Source organism: Schistocerca americana, chromosome 4, assembly GCF_021461395.2.
Source record: "Schistocerca americana isolate TAMUIC-IGC-003095 chromosome 4, iqSchAmer2.1, whole genome shotgun sequence".
NCBI lineage: Eukaryota > Metazoa > Arthropoda > Insecta > Orthoptera > Acrididae > Schistocerca > Schistocerca americana.
This window is the reverse complement of record NC_060122.1, coordinates 288,537,882-288,561,900: the sequence shown is the minus strand read 5'-3', so window position 1 is coordinate 288,561,900 and position 24,019 is coordinate 288,537,882. Positions and strand designations below refer to the sequence as shown.

At 38.5% G+C, this 24,019-nt stretch overlaps 1 protein-coding gene across 2 annotated transcripts in view; it reads right to left on the bottom strand.

The window, feature by feature from the left end:
• The window catches only part of LOC124612648 (28S ribosomal protein S27, mitochondrial), a 59,649-nt gene that overhangs the window by 2,363 nt on the left and 33,267 nt on the right, over positions 1-24,019 (bottom strand). For both annotated transcript variants that reach the window (XM_047140955.1, XM_047140956.1), the window contains 2 exons: positions 21,058-21,310; positions 19,008-19,165 (listed from right to left, as the gene is read on the bottom strand). In XM_047140955.1, coding sequence (XP_046996911.1) covers positions 19,008-19,165; positions 21,058-21,310 — 411 coding nt within the window. The remainder of the gene's footprint in view (positions 1-19,007; positions 19,166-21,057; positions 21,311-24,019) is intronic.

Genomic DNA, 24,019 nt, shown 5'->3' with positions numbered 1-24,019 from the left:
TTCTTTTTCCAATTTACTTTCTTCGTATCTGTTGATATTATGTGATCTAAAGGGTTGTAGAAGTGGTTATGAAATTGCAGTGGTGTAGCCGATGTATTTATATGAGTGATTGCTTTGTGTATTTTGCTAGTTTCTGCTCGTTCTATAAAGAATTTTCTTAAATTGTCTACCTGTCCATAATGTAGGTTTTTTACGTCGATAAATCCCCTTCCTCCTTCCTTTCTGCTTAATGTGAATCTTTCAGTTGATGAATGTATGTGATGTATTCTATATTTGTGGCATTGTGATCGTGTAAGTGTATTGAGTGCTTCTACGTCTGTGTTACTCCATTTCACTACTCCAAATGAGTAGGTCAATATTGGTATAGCATAAGTATTTACAGCTTTTGTCTTGTTTCTTGCTGTCAATTCTGTTTCCAGTATTTTTGTTAGTCTTTGTCTATATTTTTCTTTCAGTTCTTCTTTAATATTTGTATTATCTATTCCTATTTTTTGTCTGTATCCTAGATATTTATAGGCATCTGTTTTTTCCATCGCTTCTATGCAGTCGCTATGGTTATCCAATATGTAATCTTCTTGTTTAGTGTGTTTTCCCTTGACTATGCTATTTTTCTTACATTTGTCTGTTCCAAAAGCCATATTTATATCATTGCTGAATACTTCTGTTATCTTCAGTAATTGGTTGAGTTGTTGATTTGTTGCTGCCAGTAGTTTTAGATCATCCATGTATAGCAAATGTGTGATTTTGTGTGGGTATGTTCCAGTAATATTGTATCCATAATTTGTATTATTTAGCATGTTGGATAGTGGGTTCAGAGCAAGGCAGAACCAGAAAGGACTTAATGAGTCTCCTTGGTATATTCCACGCTTAATCTGTATTGGCTGTGATGTGATATTATTTGAATTTGTTTGGATATTAAGTGTGGTTTTCCAATTTTTCATTACTATGTTTAGGAACTGTATCAATTTAGGATCTACTTTGTATATTTCCAATATTTGTAGTAACCGTGAGTGGGGTACACTATCAAAAGCTTTTTGGTAATCAATGTATGCATAGTGTAGCGACCTTGTTTAGTTTTAGCTTGGTATGTCACCTCTGCATCTATTATCAGTTGCTCTTTATATCCTCGTGCTCCTTTGCAACAGCCTTTTTGTTCTTCATTTATAATTTTGTTCTGTGTTGTATGTGTCATTAATTTCTGTGTAATGACTGAAGTTAATATTTTGTATATTGTTGGTAGGCATGTTATGGGGCAATATTTTGCTGGGTTTGCTGTGCCTGCTTGATCTTTTCCACGGGCTTTCCAATTGTGCGTAGAATTAATTGCTCGGGTGACTTCATGTTGCATAATTATCACTTCAGGCATTTGTGGTACCATCTTGTATGTGTCTGTTTCTGCTTGTATTGTATCCACCGTGCATGCCTGTTATGTTGTACCGGGTTTGACCATATGTTGCTCCAGAAGTGTTCCATGTCTGTTATGTTTGGTGGATTGTCTATTTTAATGTGTGTTTTATCTATTGTCTGGTAAAATTTCTTTTGGTTTGTGTTGAATGCTTGGTTTTGTTTCCTTCTATTTTCACTTTTTTTGTATCTTCCAAGTCATTTGGCCAATGCTTGTAATGTTTGCTTCTTTTCATCTAATTGCTCTATCGCTTCTTCTTGTGAGATTTTATCTAACCTTTTTCGTTTTTTTTCTGACATTTCATTTCTTATAAATTGTGTTAGCTGTCCGATGTCTTTTCTCAGTTTTTCTATTCTGATCTGCAGCCTGTGTTGCCATGCTGGTTTTGTGGGTTTCTTCTGTGTGTTGGTTGGTTCTGATCTCTGCCTAGTGTGTATATTTAGTGTAGTGAGTGCTCCTATATAAACCAGTAGTTGTAACTCTTCCATAGTTGTGTTTTCATTTATTTTGTTGTGTATGATTGTGTTGATAGTTTTTATTGTTGTTTCGACTTGTGGGTTATTTGGCGGTCTATGCAAGAATGGTCTAATGCCTGTATTTGTGTCTTTGTATTCTATATATGTCTGCTGAAATTTTTCTTCTATATCTAACATGTGTGTCACTTCGTGTTCTATTTGTGCTTGTTCTGGTGACTGTCTTAAGATTTCGTTTTCCTCTGATTGTTTAATTGATGCATGTTGTTCTTTGTTTGTTTGCTCTGGGATGTTTGAGTCCATTACTGTATTTTCTTCTTCTTCTGATTGCACATTATTTTGTTCCAGTATTTGTTGTACTTGTTGTTTGATGTTTTCTAATTCTGACTGGGGTATCCTGTTATTTTTTATTATTACACGGATCTGATCAGCTAGTCGTTGTTCTATTAAAAATTTTAATTCCGGGTATCTGGTAATAAATGTTGTGTATACTTGTGATCTGTATCCAGTTGTGTTGGTTCCTAGGTTTGTTGCTTGGTAATAACAGAACATGAGGTGTTGATTAACTTCATCTGACCATCTCATCCTCTGTATTTGTTTTCCTTCTAGGGTGGTTGCAGGAAACATATCCTGCAAAACACCTCCATTTGGATTTAAATCATTTTCCAGTTGGCTAGCAGTGTCGTTACCATTGTGGGCGGGCATAGGGTTCAAGCGTCATCCCCCACCATGACGGCGCTTGTCCGAGGCTTCTTTAGTTTTGCCCTGAACCAACTAATCACACTAAAAGGGGGGTTAGCTCTATTAGTGGTTTGTTCTTTTCGTCGCCTTTTACGACTGGCAGAACATACCGGAGGCCTATTCTTTTCCCGGGCCTTCACGGGAATTATTATTATTATTATTACTATTATTCAAAACTACTTGCAATTATGTACAGCATGACCTAATACACAATTCATGTGTCAAATACGAGATACGAAAAACGAACATCAAAATCAAATAGATCTGCACTTTGTTAGGAAAACATTGAACAGTGGATATAGGTAAAATGGACAAATGCCAACATATCAAACATTGGCTGCCTCTAAATTTTGAAGGGAAGAAACTTTTGTGTGAGAAAATAAGTAAAATTATTGCAGAGCCTGATAGGGATGCTTTTGGAGAGTAAAACATAGCAATTTTAATCCTTACATATCAGAATGTCAGTATATAACAAATAAACCACAGCACTTTGACGTATACTTAAATGAATCGAAACTACATTTCTTCATAGCACATGAATTAGGTTGCAAGGAAGAGGAAACATACGGATACAGGCTGAGAAATTACAAACTAATGAACTTGTACTTTAGAAGGTGGAGGGGTAGGCGTTTACAGTAGAAATGATACATAATGTGAAAAAGACAATTGGATTGATGAGCTGAGTAAAGAAATGGTACTTGAGGTTGCATAAACAAATTTAAAACTAGAGAACAATAGCCTGATTATAGTAGCCCTGTATAGGTCACCTGGAAGCAATAATGTAGAATTTTTCAGTTGTCTGGAGGACTTACTGGAGAAGACATCAGCATACAAAAAATTTGCTTTTTGTTGGAGACATCAACACAGACTCTTTAAATAACAGCAATAATTATTTGCGTTACATTGACTTACTTCAGAGTTACAACTATTATCACATAAACTCAGCACCTACAAGAATTACTGTAGAAAGACAGACATGATTGACCACAATCTACATAACAAAGGAGAACATAAACATAACCACCGTAGAAAACAACAGATCTGAACACAGAGGCATTACTATGGAGATTGATTTAGGGAATGTAGATATAACTAAAAGTGATACATTTATGTATTAAAGAAAATTTAATTATAATAAACGTAAGAGGGCATTAGGCAATGAAAAATGGGAACTAGTTTACAATGCAACAAATGTGAATGATAAATGGGAAATGTTCTATAAACTATTCAATAAGACTTTAAATGAAACATGTCCTTTTGTAAAACAAGTAAGCAAAGCTATTAATCACAAAGCTGATAATTTCCCTCCAAAAAATCATGGAACTGAGAGAACATGAAAGTCTGTTACATACTCTTTAGAGATACTAAATTACAATACTGTGTAACAAAATACAAACTGGGGAAAGAGAGAGAGAGAGAGAGAGAGAGAGAGAGAAAGAGAGAGAGAGAGAGAGAGAGCGCGCGAGAGAGAACAGAGATTTCTTGACTAAACTTAAAGCTCAGAAATATGCCTATCAAGAAAGCAAACTCAACCTGTGTTAGTAAATCAGCCTGGAAAATAGTGGGAAACAGCATCTCATCAACACACCAGAATAACATTAAAAGAAAATGACAATGTAACCAATGACCCAAAAGAGAAACACATACAGTTGTTTAATACAATTGTCACAAATGAAACACATGATTGGGCACTGAATTTAAGCCAATCCTTTTTCATCCATGGCATTACTGAGAGGGACTTCCTAGCAATCACTTCAAAACTTCAAGCTAAAATGTCTTGTGGGTGGGATGACATGTCACCTAAGCTGCTACAGGAATGCAGAGGAGAATTAGTGAAGCCTCTGACACATCTAATAAATATCTCCCTCTGCCATGGAGAATTCCCTGCTCTTTTGAAAATCACTGAAATTCTACTGGTGTATAAGAAGGGAATAAAAACTGACACAAAAATTAGAGACCAATATCACTAACTTCAGAGCTTGGGAAACTATTAGAGAGAGTAACATGAAATAAATTTGAGGTATATTTCATCAAACATAATCTATTTAACAATCTACAACATGGTTTTAGACAAGGAAGATCTACTGTAAAAGCAGTAGCAATTTTTATACATGAAATAGTAAAGAAGTTAGAAGAAGGAGACAGGGTACCGGGCACCTTCCTGGTTATGAGTAAAGCTGTTGATACTGTAAGTCATATGATTCTATTGCATAAATTAGAAGCATGTCGGTAGAGAGGGGTAGCGTTACAACTACTTACCTCCTATTTGAACGACAGGGAACAGTGTGTCAAGCTAACTTATAAAAGGAACAAACAGCTGGGAACAACCATATCAACCCAGGCGATACTTCAATGTGGTGTGCCCCAAGGAAGTGTATTGGGGCCTTTTCTGTGTCTCTTGTACATGAATGATTTAACCGAACCCCAAAATTGCATGTTTGTAAGCTATGCTGGTGACATCTCTTGTCAGCTGGGGCTGTGATGCGCAAACTACCACAAACAGTAGTGAAATCAATTATAATTTTCTGTCAAGTTATCTTATGGCAAATAAGCTAATCATAAATAAACGGAAGACAGTGACAATGCAATTTATGCTTAACTATAGTAAGAACATAAATAGAACTCTATCTATACATCCACTGGCCTTTAGCTATGGAAACAAAACACAAATTTTTGTGTATAATTGTTGACAAACAGTATAATTTTTGACAAACACCTGCCATGGAAAGAACATATAGACCATATTTATAAGAAAACCAGTACAAATGTGTACACTGAAAAGGGTCTCAGCCGCCGTGGATCATGATAGCTTGGGACAAACATACTTTGGAGCGATACATCCACATCTTCTGTATGGTATTGAGATACAGGGTGGGGCACCAGCTGCCTATACAGGCAAGTTCTTCAGACTACAAAAAGGTAGAAAGTGTGGTGTCACCACCAGACACCACACTTGCTAGGTGGTAGCTTTTAAATTGGCTGCGGTCCGCTAGTATACGACGGACCCGCGTGTCGCCACTGTCAGTAATTGCAGACCGAGCGCCGCCACATGGCAGGTCTAGAGAGACTTACTAGCACTTGCCCCAGTTGTACGGACGACTGTGCTAGCGACTACATGGATGGAGACTCTCTCATTTGCCGAGAATATAGATAGCATAGCCTTCAGCTAAGTCAATGGCTACGACCTAGCAAGGCGCCATTTATCCTTTGCTATGTATCTAATGAAGCATGTACAGTAACAAGACCAATGTTCACCAATTGTGGATTAAAGTTAAGTATTCCAGAAGCTACGTACTTTTCTTTATAGCATTCATTACGTATCCTGTTTCAGACCTCACGCCAGCCTGCGTGAGTTTAAGCGCGTGCCTTTCGGTTACCCGTCACTGTGGACTGGCTGTCTTGTCAGTCCACAACAGAAAGAGTGGTAGTCAAGGTAAATAGGAGAGACCCTTGTAGAGAAATCTTCAGAAAATATGAGCGCTATTCAAAAAGTAGGGAACGTTTCCATCTGACGCCGGTAGGCGTGCACCAATTGTGTGTGCTCTGCAGCTCAGTCGGCATTCATCTGTGACAGCGGGAACGTCTCTGCGCATCTGTTTTTTTTTTTTTTTTTTTTTTCGATATTCGAATTTGAAATGTGTGCTGCAATCAAAAAACTCTCCAGTTGTGAGGTGCGATCTGTGATATGGTTTTGTTGGCAAAAAACCTAAAACCTATAGAAATTTATCGTGAACTGTGTGAAGTGTACGGAAACAACGTAATGAGTGAATGTTCCGTCCAGAAATGGTGCATTCGGTTTAAAAATGGCCAAACCAATGTTAATGACAAAGAGAAGAGCAGATGCCCTTGCATTGTGACTGACGATCTTGCCGCTAATGTTGTTGAAACGATTCGTGAAACCCATCGCATCACAATAATGGAGCTTTCGCTTTCTTTTCTGGAAGTTTCGCGGACTTTGTTGTTTGAAATTGTCACTCACAAGCTAGGCTACCACAAATTTTGTTTTTGCACAACAATGCCCGACCTCACATGGCAAACTGCACTAAAGAACTCCTTAATTCATTTAAATGGGAACTTTTCCCTCATCCACCCTACAGTCTTGCACCAAGCGACTTCCACTTGTTTCCCAAGATGAAGAACTAGCTTGCAACGCAGTGCTTTGATGAGGACACGGAACTCCCGGCGGGCGTGATTTACTGGGTGAAGTCTCATGCGGCAGAATTTTATCACACTGGTCTTTCAAAGCTTGTCCACCACTATGATAAGTGCCCCAATGTGTTTTGTGATTATGTGGAAAAGTAGTATGTCAATTGATCTTTCAGATGTATATAATAAAATGTATTTCTTGTACTTAGTTTTTTAAATGCCAAAATGTTCCCTACTTTCTGAATAGCCCTCATATAAGGTACTAATCATCTACTCTATGTACATCCTGCAGGCAGTAATGTTTATTCAAACAAAAACCGGTATATCATGTAACAAACAGTAATGTGCATAGGCACAATACATGGCAAGGCAAAATTGTCACAGAACAGAACTGAAAAAAAGGGGAGGGGGGGGGGGGGGGGGCTACCGACTGTAATCCACATACAATAGGAACTACCTTTTATACTTCTATAACAGACTTCCATCTGACCTCAAGAGAGCTAATTTAAACGCTTTAAAGAATAAACTTAAGCATTTATTAATAGAGAAAAGCTGTTATTCAGTAGAAGGTTTCAAGCTGTAATCTCCCTTTGTAAAACAGTGTATGTAGCTTAAGTATGTTTCTGCAATGCAAAAATAATAATTTCTAATCTTCACACACTATGTCAATGTATGCATTTATATTTCAAGTTGTAAAGTCCCTCTATAAAACAGTGAATATAGCATACGTTTGTTTTTGCAACAAAAAAGTCATAATTTCTCACCTACCCTATTATATCAATGTTTGCACTTACATATGTTAACTAAACCTCTGTATATGTGAACTAAAATCTATTACCATGCCCAAAAACTGACTATATAGGAACAGCAAACAAACACATAAATACACACATAAATAAAAATAAATAAGTAAGCAAAAGTTCTACGATTTAGACTGGTTATAAAATGTCTCAAAATAACCACACTTTAATTCCTGCAAATCCCGTAAATACACTTTGTTTTGTTGAGTAATACACATCACATTCAAAAATAAATGTTTGATACAACATGAAGAGACTGACAGATGACCCTATGAATAAAGTTGTTTATTCAGTATGATGTGTTTCCAAGTTGAAAACAGGATGAGGTTTTGATTGATGGAATGTTTAATAGCAAATGTATGAAAAGTCTCAAAATGTAAATTGTTTTGATGGTGTGCAGTGATCTCACTTTAAAGTAAATGCTGAACATATATGGTTTTCAATACATGGCTGAAATAAGGTAATGGACCATAGTAGTGTAAGAGATGCACACGTTGAACAGTGGCTTGAATAGGTAATCTATCCCTCATAACCATGGACACAAAAAAAATGATAAAAGGTAAACACAATTATAACTAGCAGATTCATAAGAGTCAGATATTAGGTATTATTTGGGGAAAAGTTCAATATTTGCTTTAAACAACATATGTTAAGACATGCAATATTTATAGTCATACCTTCCAAACTAGAATGGAACAGTAAGAACATTTGACAAGGGTGGCATGCGAACACACTACGTTATTTTTGATGAATATAGTGATATCATCAAATAATGCAACAAGAGTATCTACTTTGTAACACATTTTGGTGCAGAATGTTTGTTGTTGATACGGATTGAAGATGATGATGATGATGATGAAATATCAATCACGTAAAATGTGACCTGTGATTTATTAATCCCCAGCGTACATCATCATCACAGTGCATTCTCAAGTATACAAAATCAATAAGATATTTGGCATTTAGTTTTTACCGTCTAAAAACATGTACATACAGGGGTTGGTAGTATTTTCAATGTAACATCCTTGTTGGGAAATCTATTTTCCATCAGACTGTAGTCTTTATGTTTTCACAAGGAGTTGCAAAATACCAGGCCCCACTCTCTAGCATGTTCTCTGAGGAACACATATAAAAAGCTTTCCATGTGTTCACAAGTCATTTTTCCACTTTTACTCATTTCAACATGGGTGTTTCACTAACACATTTATCCCAGTTTTTTTTGCAATTTCTTTGCAATCTGTATACAAAATATCTCATGGGTTCGGTGTAAACAAGTATAAAGATTGTTTGCTAAACCACCATCCATGGGCAAAGCAACATAAGCAACATCCATCGTGGAATTGTATGTGGTCCTATGAACAGATTGTACTACACCAGTCCAGTTGTTGAGTCCCTCCACCAGCCCAACACTCCCCCACTGCTGAACTGCTGAACACACACACACACACACACACACACACACACACAAAATGGATGGTGTTGAAGAAGGCAATAGTTCAATGGGGGGTGTGGGGGGGGGGGGGGGGGGGAGGAGGAAAGGATCTGGATACCGTTTAACAAATGGGAGCTATGACTGTAACAATACATCTTGAACAAATATATTCTTCGTTGCAAACACTGTGAAGTGCAAAGAAGCTTTAAAACTGTCCACATTAACTGCTCTAGTAGGTTCCATAAGCAATATTTGATTGTATGCACCAATAGTGGCTACTGATACAATGTCTCTATCTCTGGCAAACTGTGCCCTTGTTGTTATGGTCTTCAGTCCTGAGACTGGTTTGATGCAGCTCTCCATGCTACTCTATCCTGTGCAAGCTTCTTCATCTCCCAGTACCTACCGCAACCTACATCCTTCTGAAGCTGTTTAGTGTATTCATCTCTTGGTCTCCCTCTATGATTTTTACCCTCCACACTGCCCTCCAATACTAAATTGGTGATCACTTGATGCCTCAGAACATGTCCTACCAACCAATCCCTTCTTCTAGTCAAATTTTGCCACAAACTTCTCTTCTCCCCAATCCTATTCAATACCTCCTTATTAGTTATATGATCTACCCATCTAATCTTCAGCATTCTTCTATAGCACCACATTTCGAAAGCTTCTATTCTCTTCTTGTCCAAACTAGTTATCATCTATGTTTCACTTCCATACATGGCTATACTCCATACAAATACTTTCAGAAACGACTTCCTGACACTTAAATATATACTCGATGATAACAAATTTCTCTTCTTCAAAAACACTTTCCTTGCCATTGCCAGTCTACATTTTATACCCTCTCTACTTTGATCATCATCAGTTATTTTGCTCCCCAAATAGCAAAACTCCGTTACTACTTAAGTGTCTCATTTCCTAATCTAATTCCCTCAGCATCACCCGATTTAATTTGACTATATTCCATTATCCTCGTTTTGCTTTTGCTGATATTCATCTTATATCTTCCTTTCAAGACACTATCCATTCCGTTCAGCTGCTCTTCCAGGTCCTTTGCTGCCTCTGACAGAATTACAATGTCATTGGCGAACCTCAAAGTTTTTATTTCTTTTCCATGGATTTTAATACCTACTCCAAATTTTTCTTTTGTTTCCTACTGTGCCCTTATAATCTCTTTAAGACTTTATTTTGGATGTCTTGTTGCTGCTGAAACTTAGATCTTGCCTTTTGTGTGGCATATTACCTAAAATTATATTGTAATTGGATTTCGAACGAATGCAGCAATAACAGTTCATTAAATGAGGGGAAATCCATGATGGAGCAACAACAATGGAAAATGTTAGATTGCTACACATCACATGGAGGAGACACTGAGTGGAAGTCATACTTAAAGTCCATTTAACTGTACATCCAGCTATTAGAGAACGCCCTCCTTCAGGCATGTGCACGCGCGCACACGCCCACACACACACACACACACACACACACACACACAGTGGAAGTGTACAGAAGAGGTATGGAGCACAATGTGGGGTGGGGGGAGGGGGGGGGGGATAGCAGGATAGGGGTATGGCAAGATGCTGTAGTGCTGCCAGTGGGAGTGTGCAGGAATGCGGTAGGGACAAAATAGTGGGCTGTTAGCTGCAGCATAGGGAGGCTGTGCTTCGAGGGAAAAGGGGGGATGAAAGAAGCTGAGAAGGGGACTATGCAGATATATTGGTGGGCAGATAGGAGGCATGAGTGAGACTGAAGTGGGAGCAGGGAAGGGAACAGAGGCAGGAGGGGACAGGAAATAGCAAAAGTTGAGGCCAAAGGGATTATGAGAATGAAGGATACATTGCGGGGAGAGTTCCCCACCTGTGCAATTCAGGAAAGTTGGTGTTGGTGGAAAGAATACTGAAGGCACAGTCTGTGAAACAGTCACTGAAGTCAAACACATGGTGTTGCATGGCATGCTAGGCAACTGGGTGGTCCAGCTGCCTCTTGGCCACAGTTTGACAGTGGCCATTCATGTGGACAAAAAGCTTATTGGTGGACATGCGATTGTACAATGCCACACATTGTTTGCAGTTGGTAGACCAATTGGCTGCTTTAGTAGGTGGCCATGTGTTTGATGAGTTAGGACAAGCCTATGGCAGGACTGGTGTAGGTGGTAGCAGGAAAATGTATGAAACAGGTCCTGTAGCTAGTCTACTGCAGAGATGTGAGTCATGGGGCAAGGGGTTGGGAGCAGGGGTGGAATAAGAACATACAAGGACATTGCACAGATTGGGTGGATGTCAGAGGTGCACTGTGGGAACAGTGAGGAGGATGTCTGCTGCTCATTGCCTCCTCTTGGTGGTGAGTAACAATCTCTCTTATTTCATTGTTTTAATGACTCATTCGTTACTTATTAGATTTGGGACCATAGTTACAATAATTCTCAGTATCCAATGTTCACTTATCAACACTCTTAGCTCATTTTTTAGGTTAGACAGTCTTGAAAGAAATTAGAACAGAACAGGACCGTGATATACATAAGTTTCCAGAAAAGTAAAATTAATTCATTTCAACAGAACATTAATGGGATGAACAAAAAGATGTGGAAAACTCTGATGTGTTAAATGTTCTGTGCCTCTATGAAAACCATATAACTACAGGAATAGAGACATTAAATAAAGGTGACTAAAGACCAGTATCATTTTCATCTAGAGTGAACATGGAGAGAGAGAGACTTTAAATACAAGGAGTTATAGACCAACATCTTATTCATGTACAGTGAACATGGAAAAAGAAGGTGCTACATCATATGTAAAAGTTGAACACACAGTCAAAAATACAGATATAAGCAATTTCTATGTAGATCAGAATCTAGAAGCATGTATTTTTGAATCATTATTGCAGAGTACTTCTCTTTTAATGCAACAGTCTACAGATCCACATCGGGAAACACAGCTATTTACAAAAAAATTAGGTGCATTATTAAGCTACCTGTAAGACAATAAGAAACAGTCAGTAGTTTTATTATTTTATTCACTGCTGTAATTCTCAGCAATTGTAGTATATATTTCAGAACAAAATTCAGTCGTCAGTTGCAAATATATTTTTATTTTATTTTATCAGTTCCCACCATAAAGTAATTTCAGTTCCTCTAAATTGTACATTTGTGTTCACAATAATCACACACAATATGTACATTTTTGGACATATCATGGCATTATACTTCTATGGAGAAGATACTGACATCTGCTAAACTAACACTAAACTTCTGAAGATGACAAATTAATTTTTCAAACCCAGCAAAGCAAAATAAAAATATATTTGCAACCGATGGTTCAATTTTATTCTGAAGTTAGTAGTTTGTGGAGATTTCTGTACATATTTCTTAACAGATTCTGATATAAACAATGAACTCCAATCATTATTTGGCTGTTTCTGGTTGATTTCAGAGGTAAATTTTCCAACAAATATGCAGCAAGATAGTGGGACTCTTATAACATTTTCACAAAAAGTGCTCACACTGAAACAATTAATGTGTACCCAATTGTTAATGAACTATCTGAGCATGATGCACAATTTATGGAAATATACAAAATAGCACCTTAGAATTCTGGGACAGTGAAGATTATTAAAGAGAACAGAGTACAAAGTTTTAAGAATAAGTTAAAAGAGGCAGTTGGAGTGAAGCATGTATAGAAACAGATGCTAATGTGAAATACAATAAATTCCACACCAAATTTGTTTCAGTATTTGAAAGCAGTTTTTCTAAAAACTTATAGAAAATGCCCATTAAGAAAACAAGTGACTCAAGGATAAATAACTGGGTTAAAATTTCATGTAAGGTGAAAAGGGGAATTTATGTAGAAGCCAGAATATGATCTGATGTTACTTGCATTCTACAAAAATAATATTTAAGGGAAAGGCATTAAAATGTCCAGAAATATGCACATCCTGACAAAAATTAATAAGGCAGATAATACAATTAAAACTATATGGGATATTGTGAAATGGGAGACAGGAAAACCAATCAGTGCACAAAAATTAAACTAAATGACAATGGTGTGTCTGACAACCCACAAGTTGCAAGTATTTTTAACAACTACTTTATAAATGTAGCAGCAACAATAGGATTAAATGGTAAAATTGAAGTAGTAAAAGAATATATTATAAATGTTATTCCACAAAACTTTACACAACTACAAGTAACACCTACATCCTTTACTGAAATTCATATAGTCATAAAAATCTGAAACGTTGTTCTAACTTAATAAGTAATGTCCATACTAATATATCCAATGCATCACTAACACAGAATTTTTCCAGACAGATTAAAATACGCAACTGGTAAACTTTCTTGTAAGAAAGGTAACAACAAAGACTTAAATAATTACTGTCCAGTTTCCCTAACGACATCTTTTTCCATAATATTTGAAAAAGTAATGTATTCAAGAGTAGTTGAACATTTAGATACAAACAACTTACTTAGTACCTCCTATTTTGGATTCCAGAAGGTTGCTCAACTGAGTATGCTATTTATATATTCATTCGCCAAATATTATGAGCCTTAAATAATAAAATATCACCATGCAATTGATGGCTTCACACACAACTGGTTTGAATCACACTTAACAAATAGAATGCAAAAAGTTTGCTGAATAATTCAAACAACGTAAAAAGGAGAGAAAATTTTAATGACTACAAAGTAATCGAGGAAGGAGTCCCACGAGGTTCAATTTTGGATCCATTTCTATTTCTTATATATGTGGGAATGGCCTTCCACTTAACATTCAGAACTGGCACTTTTGCAGATGACTGATCAAATAAATCCCACTGGAAAGACAGCAACACAAGATTCTGTAATGATATTTTCCAAACAATTATTAATTGGTTCTCTGAAAATGGACTCTACCTTAATTTTGGGAAACCACACTATATTCAGTTCTGTAGAACATAGAGAATATGAACAATTGATGTAGCACATAAACAGGAGTCAGTAAACAGGGTGGAATGTTCCAAATTTTTGGGTGTACGTACTGATGAAAACCTGAAGCTCTACTGAGCTGGTTGAACAATTAAGTTCAGCAACTTTTTTTACATATAACTGCTGGTCCTCAAAACAAGCAAATCAATCTGTTGAAATTTTCCATATTTCCATTCATTAATGTCTTATGGAATAATTTTCTGGGTAATTCATCACTTAGAAAGAAAGTATTGCCCGCACAAAAGCGAGCAGTATGAATAATATGCAGTGTTCACCCGCAGTCATCATGTAGGGACCTCTTCAAGGAGTAATGCATTTTAATTGCATTGTCACAACACATATACTCACTAGTGAAATTCATCAAAAATAATCTATTACAATTTGAGAACAATAGTGATGTCCATACCTACAACATCAGAGGAAAAATGACCTTTATTACCCATTATTAATGCTGTCTGTGGCTCAGAAAGGAGATCAATATGCAGCAACAAAAATTTTTGATCATTTTCCCAATGCTATAAAATGTCTGGAAGGTAGAAAACAAGCTTTAAATCTAACCTAAAATAATTTCCTCAGGACAACTCCTCCTACTCCATGCATGAATTTTTTATTTAATAACTGGCAGCCTGGAAAAAACCGATTTTTAAGTTTACTTGCATGACTGGGACTAAAAAATTATACATTCATTAATTTTAATGCTAACCACAAATATGTATCCTGTAAGCTGAATCGTTCCATGCCTTCTCGATATAAGAATCATCAAATTACCTACGGAATGCAAAAATAACTAACTAGCACACCTTTCTGTGATAGTTGTGGGCGTAAAGGTGCATATTCGCTTTGACTTTTAGTTCACTCAGTTGCTGAGTAAGATGTTTCAAAATTTCTCAACCTCTCTTACCCTTGCAGTGTTTCTTCTCAGACATCAGATTCACACTCAGTAGTCCTCTGGAAAGTGTCAATGTTTTTGCATTAAGATAACATGAGACATGCATGCAAACAGCTTATTTTCCACTCCAGTTACATCCATATTAACCAGTGTATAAATTCAAGGTACATATTTGTGCAGTAGCTTAACATTGGTCACAGCATTAACTGGTTTTTGTCTACTCATGTCGTCTATTTGTATGGCAATAACACAGTGAGGCTATTACACTAACCTACAGATGATCCTAGTGGCTGCACATTTTACAGACAAATGGCATTCTTTTACTTGGACTAATACAATGCTATAATTTAACAACAGAAAATCAAAGATGAAATAATGACTATATTATGAAAAGGATAGTTGCTACTCACCATGCAGCAGAGCTGATGAGTTGCAGAGAGGCATAACTGCCTATCTGCAACTCTGCATCTACACTACGTGGTAACAACTATACTTTTCATAAAGTTATACTTTAAACGTGTTTCCAGTTTGTTTCAGTTGTTTGAGCTCAGGTGCTTGCCTTGTAACTGTTGACTGATCTGATTGTGAGAGAACTTGCTTCCTTCCTCTATGCACAGTAATGGTACTGGCCAGTGCAAGCCAGCACTGCCACAACTACAGATTGCAGTCATTAGTTGATGCAGCATATCATCAGCATGGCCAGCCCAAGTACATTGGTACAGCCATTCAGTTGGCAACCACGACTATCAGGAAAATCCAGGCTGCTTCTGCAGCATTTTGACAGGCGAGCATGTGACACTTGGAACATCTGCATCTCAACACGCCTGACCCTGGTATATGTACTAGCCACCCTGGTGGCAGAGAAGGCATTGAATTGACAACTGCCCAGAGAAACACTGTTGCTCTACTGCTGTCTGTTGGTGAAGTCATCATCATCCATCATCCTGCAGGACCATTCGTTGTACAGTATGGCATCAGCTTCAATGGGCTGAGTGTCCAAGAAAGACTCTTCTAGTCTCTAACTTGCTTTGTTACTGAGTGAAGACAGCCAGACATCAGGAAGGGCAGGGGGGGGGGGGGGGGTGCAGCAGAGTTTGCTCCCTGGATGTCATCACTTCCATCACCAGTCACTGCTGGGGCAGGCTGCCAGCCCATCATGCATGTGGCATAGCGGCATGGGTCTGCAACACCAGCACATGATACAGCTATGCCACCTGCTGGGAATGCCTACCTCACAATATCACTCTGCTCATGGGCTGTGCTGAGCCGTGCCGGACACAGACAATGATACAACAAAACATTGCTGTCGATGATTGAAGTTTGATGCCCATTCTAGCTCAGTGTGGGTATATGATTTCTGATGTATGCTTTACCAGAGAAATAAATCAAGTAGTGCCAACCTGAGTGTGGTTGGGTTTGCTCCTGCCCCCAAGAAAGAAGCCACATGCTTATGGGGTCATACTCACCTCCCTGACAATTCTGCTCCTGACCTCCTCACCCTGCAACAGGGTGACTCTACCCAGCAATGTTGATGCTGTGGCAGCACACTTCATGTCTTTCATAACATGAATACTACAAATGATCAAAGAGCTACTTCGTTCCAGTTAGTAGTGCCACTTAGGCTGCCATGATTCAGAATAATTGTTGTGGTTTTTTTCTTACTTAATGAGCCTTTAACAAAGGAGACCACAGACTAAACTATTACTGCAGCATACATTTACACACTGTTGTCATGCCTACACAAACACTGTTGTCCTATCTACACAAACTACCTGCAAAAACCTTCATGGCTTTTAAGACTGAGAAAATTTTCAAGAAAAGTTCCTTCATGTCTCTGATATTATCGAGGCAATATGCATCACAATGTTTGTACTGCAAAAAATGTGTTGAGCTCTTCTTTATGAGATACATCTTCAACTGAAAACAATTCTCCATCCGCAAATCTGTCAAAACAATCTTCCAAACATGATCACGAACTCAGGTGTTGCAGGCAACAAATCTATGCACTTAAACTGTAATATATGTTCATCCCACACAGCAACAGACAAGAACATATTGATGCTCTTCCATTCAGACTTTACATGTTACTAAAGCCACTCTCCCATGGAACAAAAGATGTTTGCAGACATAGAACAGGTCAAGTTTAGTGATGTCACTGTGTAGAATTTCAGTTTCCATAGCTTTTGGTACCATACAAATTTTTTATAATAAAATGTTAGGGCAGGAAATGTTTTTATAATTAAAATGGCAGGAAATGCAGCACATCAGGCACTTGTGCGTGCACACACACACACACACACACACACACACACACACACACACTCTCTCTCTCTCTCTCTCTCTCTCTCTCTCTCTCTCTCTCTCTCAGGGTTTTACTGCTTGAAAGTGAGGATGATGAAGTAATCTTTATCTTATCTGGAAGACTTGTAAACTTGTATCACACTATTTGTACATGAAGTTTTAAAAGTTGATGTCCTTACTGACAGGACAAAGAACTCTCCTTTATGTCTTGTATCATGGTCATGGATATGGCAGTATTTATTCATGTATGCTACAAAGGCATTAACGTGGCTAGCATATGGACAAGAGCAGAAATGTGTGTTACACTAGAGGCAACATAGCAATGTTACATGTGCCCACTTTCTTAAACAAAATGTGTAGTTTAAGCACCAGAACCGATGCTGGAGAGAGCTGCAGTTGCAAATGAAAATGAGGAGCACATTCCGTGTGATGCACCAGCTTTTTTATAAGAGTGCACCAACCATGACAGAAACCATGTCTAACATGCTTCACAATAAGAAACTCACTTCGTGTGAGGATGGCATTGTGGACTGCCATGCCTCACTTCAAATTTTACTTGTGTACTGCACGACATCACCAACTGTCTGTCATAAATGTTTCTTTAAGCTTGGTTTTCAGTATTTCTCTTTAACAGTACCAATATTCTAAAAAAAAAACTTTCCCATGGGATGTACAAATAATTGCTGTATCCTGCTATTAGTGCATGTGAGTGACTGCACCAAGTGTAGTGTCGCTGTGCGTATGTACTCCAATCAATCACCAACTGTATTAGTGCAGGCTGGCCACTAGAGGCCACGTGTAAAAACCTTTCCCTCAGCATGGTCTGTGCCACGCCGTTTACAGGCGACTCACATCTATACACACACAGAGCAGTGCTGACTCACCCTCATTATGTTCTTTTAGTTTGCACTGCTCACATAAGTCATTCTGTGCATCCCTTAGGTTGCACCTTCTGTATGATTCTTTTGTACTGTTACGTGTGGAGTCACAAGAGACTTATTTCCATTATTGTTCAGAGGTTTTTGAATGAAGCCATATTTCTGTTACTTGGGTCAGTTTCATGCATTACTTGCTTACTACAAAAACAATAATAATATAAAATGTTATTTTGATTTTCATTTCATTCTTTGAAATGTAGTCAGTTGGCAAGTTTCTTGCACTGTTTCTCTTGGTGATTGAATCTTTTCATACTTTTTGTTGCACAGAGCTAGTTTCCTAGCATTTCTTGTTCTGGTGGACAAGCTAATGTTTTATCATGCTGAATTCAGTACCTCTGATTGTGGGCTGGTAACTCTTAAGAAATTGACATTGACAGGCATCTGTAATAAGTTATCTTTAGACAAAGAGGCTATATTATCATGAGCTTTCCTACACTTAAATCTTCTTCTGCATCACATTTTTAACCCATGTTCCACACATAAAGAAATACAGTTTAATAAGTGAAATGAGAACATTTAAATTCACACATGTATGTCTCTAGAGCTGCATGTATAAAAACACTCTTCTGTTGCAACACGTTTCCTTTCAAAATTTGTTTCTTTTTGTTTTTTTGGCAAATATAAAGTTAGCACCTACAAAACAGCGTTTCCTGCCTGCCTTTCAGTACCACAGAACATAGTTTATGCTGAGAACTTTTCCAGTTATTTGTACAATGTTCAAGTTTGTATGTCTATCAGTACCCAGATAGGTACACCATAATTAGTAGTTTTACTAATGTCTCCAGGACAATTTGAAATGTTAGCACTAGATAAATCATCTCTAGAACCAACATCTTTCTGGTTTAAATATATTAATAATCTCTTTACATATCTATTTGCTTAATTCATGAAAGAAAAAAACTTTAACTTCAATTCTTGCCTCTTCTTCAGTGTCATTTTCTTCCACCACCTCCTCTTTCCAAGGTTCAGGCCCAGGATCCTTTAAGTACATATGGCACGAATAGAGGGCAAGGTGTGTAGTAAGAGGATTGGACCAGTCCTCCTGTAGCATTTCCATTGCAGCAACTTTTGCAGCAGCTGTAAAATAAAAATGTCTAATTACACAAGAAAATGGTCTTAAACTGAAATCTATCAAATAAACATACTCATACAATAACAGACATAAATACATGTGGCTTGCTATCAGAAACATAAGCCACTTGTTTCCCTAAAGAGAAAAATGTTTGACAAAATCTGACACTCCAGTCAACCCAAGAACCTAGGTTAAGTGAGCTACAGCAGCACAGCAAATGAGCAACAGCATGGTCACAACATTTGAAAACCTGAGAGGTCGAATGTTAGATCTCTCTTTCTGGACCTACAGCTTTGAGTAACTATTTCTTACATGCATTGTTTGTACAGTGTCAATCTGAATGAGGGGTCTATAACACCACAGTTTCCTACGATGGTTTTTGATGATCCAGGGCATGTAAATGTGAGGGGTTTCTGTTTTCTTTTTTTAAATCAAACAGGTTCAAATATTTCCTTATGGTCCTGATTTAATTAAGTCCACGCACTTTATCTGACATTTTCCAGAGAATAGATTCCATTCCCAACTATGTAGAAAGTATAAACTGAAGGGGGAGTGCTGCCATCAGCTGCAGCGGGACCTTAAGCGGGATCAGTGGCAACGAGTGAAAACGCGTACCAGACCGGGATTCGAACCCGGAATCTCCAGCTTACTAGGAAGGAGCGGTAACCACTGTGACATCCGGGACACAGCATTATCGCAACTGCACGGACTATCTTGGTACGCCTCAAGGTCAATCCACACTACCACCAAGCACCATCTGTCGACAGTCCCTGTCCATTACACTCCTGTTTGCTACTGAGAGATTCCCACAGGAGGTCAGATATATTTGTGCCTGTGCACTGAAGAAAGTGGATCCATTGCTCAGCCAGGCTTATCAATTATTTGAAAGCATGGTGTCTGCTCGTACGGACAGGGACCGCAGACAGGTGGCACTCGGTGGGAATGTGGACTGGCCGTGAGGCGTAGCAGGATAATCTGTGCAGTTGCGATAACACTGTGTCCCCGATGTTGCAATGGTTACCGCACCTTCCTAGTAAGCAAGAGATCCCGGGTTTGAATCCCAGTCTGGTAAACATTTTTGCTCATTGCTGCTGATTCCGCTTAATGTCCCACTACAGCTGATAGCAGCGCTCCCCCTTCACTTTACATGCAGTGTTTCACAGCTGCGGGATCTGAATGGTGTCTGTTCTTTCAAACGAACAGACATCATGCATTCAAATATGTAGAAAGTTTTCAAAATAACTACCTTCAGTTGCCATAACCTTCTACGGAATTCAATACATTAAGCAGTTAAAAATTTCTGTAGATAGGAGGATAAATGGAAACCAGCAATGCCCAATCTGGGGAAAAGGATGGACGTTCCAACAATACTTTCTTCAAACCTATCAGTTTTCTCATTGCTAAAAACCTTTACACATCATCCTGCTGAAAGACTTTAATCCCTCCTTTTGCAATCCAGATCTCTTTGCACATACTTATTCACATAGTTGATCCACAAGTCTTGTATAGCATTCACTGACAGTATGAACACACACTTTTCCATCCTGGAAAATACTGGCCAGCACATGGAACTGACTTTGCCATTTCTGGTGTAGAGCGACCAGCTTCCAGCCACTGTATTCTTTGCTGTTTTGTTTCTGTCCTTTTATTGCACACTATTCGTGCTCAAATGAAACACAGATTTGATGAAGGTAATGGTAAGCTATGTTCACATAGACCAGAGGGCAACACAACATGGGCTTACCTAAATTATGCCTGAAGACGTGTTGAATAACTGCATTTGAACAGTGACAGTTGTCTTATAAAACAGCCTATTTATGATCACGATGCAATACAACTCAGTAAATGATTGAACTGCATTTATTGCTTTTTTAGCTTTTGCTATAATATAATTTACCTGCATAATTTCCTGATTTTAGGAATGTATCCATTAACAAACATGAACAATAATAATCAGGAAAGATTCCATAGTTAATTCTGTCATTCAAAATGTTCAACAGCTGTTCATGCCTGCCAAGTTCTAGTAAGATACGAATGACAGCGTGTGGTGTGGAAGGTAACATAGATGATGTGTTTTCACTTAATCGAAGCTTATGAACCAAATCTTCCAACTCATCAGCATGTTCTTCAGTCTTCACAGCATTTGCAAACTGTAACAGAAATGAAAATGACATTACTACATCCATGAAAATGTTACTGCACAAAGGAAACAAAATAAGCCTGTGCTGAGTAGATACATTTAAAATGGCAAACTGTGCAACAACACACGAAAAGTATTCCAAGGTTCCTCATATACATGTTTAGTTTGCAAGATGGAACATCAACACAAGCAATTAATAATGAAAATGATCTAATCATCATCTCTTCATTGACAGTGCTCTAACAGAAGGCTTGTTTGCAGATTAAATTACAGGAATAGCGTTCTGCAGGATTATGTAAATATTAAAATCTTCGCAAGAGATTTTGTGGTGTGCATAATCAGTAGAACCCTATTCCCATAATTTGAAATAACACCATACAAGATGTAATGCCAGATTAAGTGCATTTTACCATTTGATGTATGAAGACAGGAATTTAAACTGGACATGATGGTGTTTCAATGCAAAGGATTAAACCTGGAGGGAAAATAATAAACAAAATGAACTTATAAAATCTGTTTATCTGTCATCAGAGGAACACAATTCTGCAAAAAAGAAGCAATTCATTATTACTCTTGCAACATAATAATCCATACACCTATCTGCCTCCTCTCTCACTGTACAAAACAATCACTGAAATTGTAACAAACCACACAGAAAAAAACATTAGATTTTAATCTGATAAAGCAAGTGACCTTTAGACAAGTATATGTTACAGTGTACCATTTAAAAGTTTCAAATAAAATTATATGATGGGGTGATTACAAAGTAACAATATTATGAAAAGGATAGTTGTCACTCACCATATAGCGGAGATGCTGAGTCGCAGATAGGCACAACAAAATGTCTGTCACAAATAAGCTTTCGGCCAACAATGCCTTTATCAAAAATAGATGAGACACACACACACACACACACACACACACACACACACACACACACGACTACACGACTGCAGTCTCTGGCAGCTGAAGCCACACTGCGAGCAGCAGCAACAGCATTGCATAATGGGAGTGGCAACTGGGTGGGGGTAAGGAGGAGAATAGGTTGGGGAGGGGTAGGGATAGTAAGATAGGGGGTGGGGACAGTGAAGTACTGCTGGGGAGCGTACAGGGACAAGGTGGAGGGAGGGTAGGGCAGACAGGTGCAGTCGGGAGGTTAGACGGTGGAAGGGGAGAGGGGGCGGTAGCAGAGAAGTAAAAAGACTGGGTGTGTTGATGGAATGAGGGTTGTGTAGTGCTGAAATGGGGACAGGGAAGGTGCTGGATGGGTGAGGACAATGACTAACAATGGTTTGAGTCAGGAGAGTCACGGGAACATACGATATATTGCAGGGACAGTTCCCACCTGCGTAATTCAGAAAAGCTGGTGTTGGTGGGAAGGATCCGTATGGCACAGGGTGTGAAGCAGTCACTGAGATGAAAGATGTTGTGTTGGGCAGCATGTACAGCAACAGGCTAATCCACTTGTTTCTTGGCCACAATTTGTCGGTGGCCATTCATGCCGACAGACAGCTTGTTGGTTGTCATGCCCACATAGAATGCTGCAAAAATGCAAAAACAAATCTCCTGTGCCTTATCTTTCCAGTCTCCCACCACCTCCCAAAGTCTCACCATCCAGCCACAGAGGAGCATTTCCCCCATAACTCAGTACCACCCTGGACTGGAGCAACTGAACAACGTTCTCCGCCTGCGTTTCAACTACCTCTCATCATGTGTTGAAATGATAAATGTCCTGCCCACTATCGTTCCCACACCTCCCACAGTGGTATTCCACTGTCCACTGAAACTACAAAATATACTCATTCATCTCTAAACACAAGCCCTGCTCCCAGCCACTTACCTCATGGTTGACATCCCTGTAATAGACCTAGATGCAAGACCTGGCCCAGACATCCTCCCACCACCACCTACTCCAGTCTGGTCACAAACATCACCTATCCTATCAAAAGGAGGACTACCTGTGAAACCAGGCATTTGATCTACAAGCTAAGCTGCAACCACTGTACTGCACTCTATGTGGGAATGGCAACCAACAAGCTGTCTGTGCACATGAATCGCCACCCACAAAATGTAGCCAAGAAACAAGTGGGCCACCCTGTTGCTGAGCACACTGACCAACACGACATTCTTCATTTCATTGACTGCTTCACACCCTATGCCATGTGGATCCTTCCCAGTAACACCAGCTTTTCTGAATTGCACAGGTGGGAACTCTCCTGGCATCAACCTTCATTAGTCATTGTCCTCACCATCCAACCCCTTCCCTGTTCTCATTCCAGCACTACACATCCCTCATTCCACTGACGCACCCAGTCTTTTTACTTCTCTCCTTTTCACAAGTTTTCATATTTTGGTAAGCTCAACAGGTTTCATTAAACCAAGTTCTGGCACGTACACAAAGGGAAATGTACATCGTGGTTCATTATCTGTTTTGATTTGTGGTGGGGAGGTAAGTAATTTTAATGTGAGAACTATTCAAAAACTGAGAACTGTTCTAGAAACAAGAAAACAAATAACTGGAACAGGGAACAGATTAGAACGAATGAAATAATCGAAAGTGTAATGGAGATGAGCAAGGTACGTCCAAGACAAGGCTTTTATCAAACAGTGCATGTCAAATGTTGTTGTTGTTGTTGGTGGTGGTGGTGGTAGTGGTGGTGGCGGCTGCGGCTATGGTGACTGTGATTGTTGTTATTATTATTGTTATGTTGATTACTTT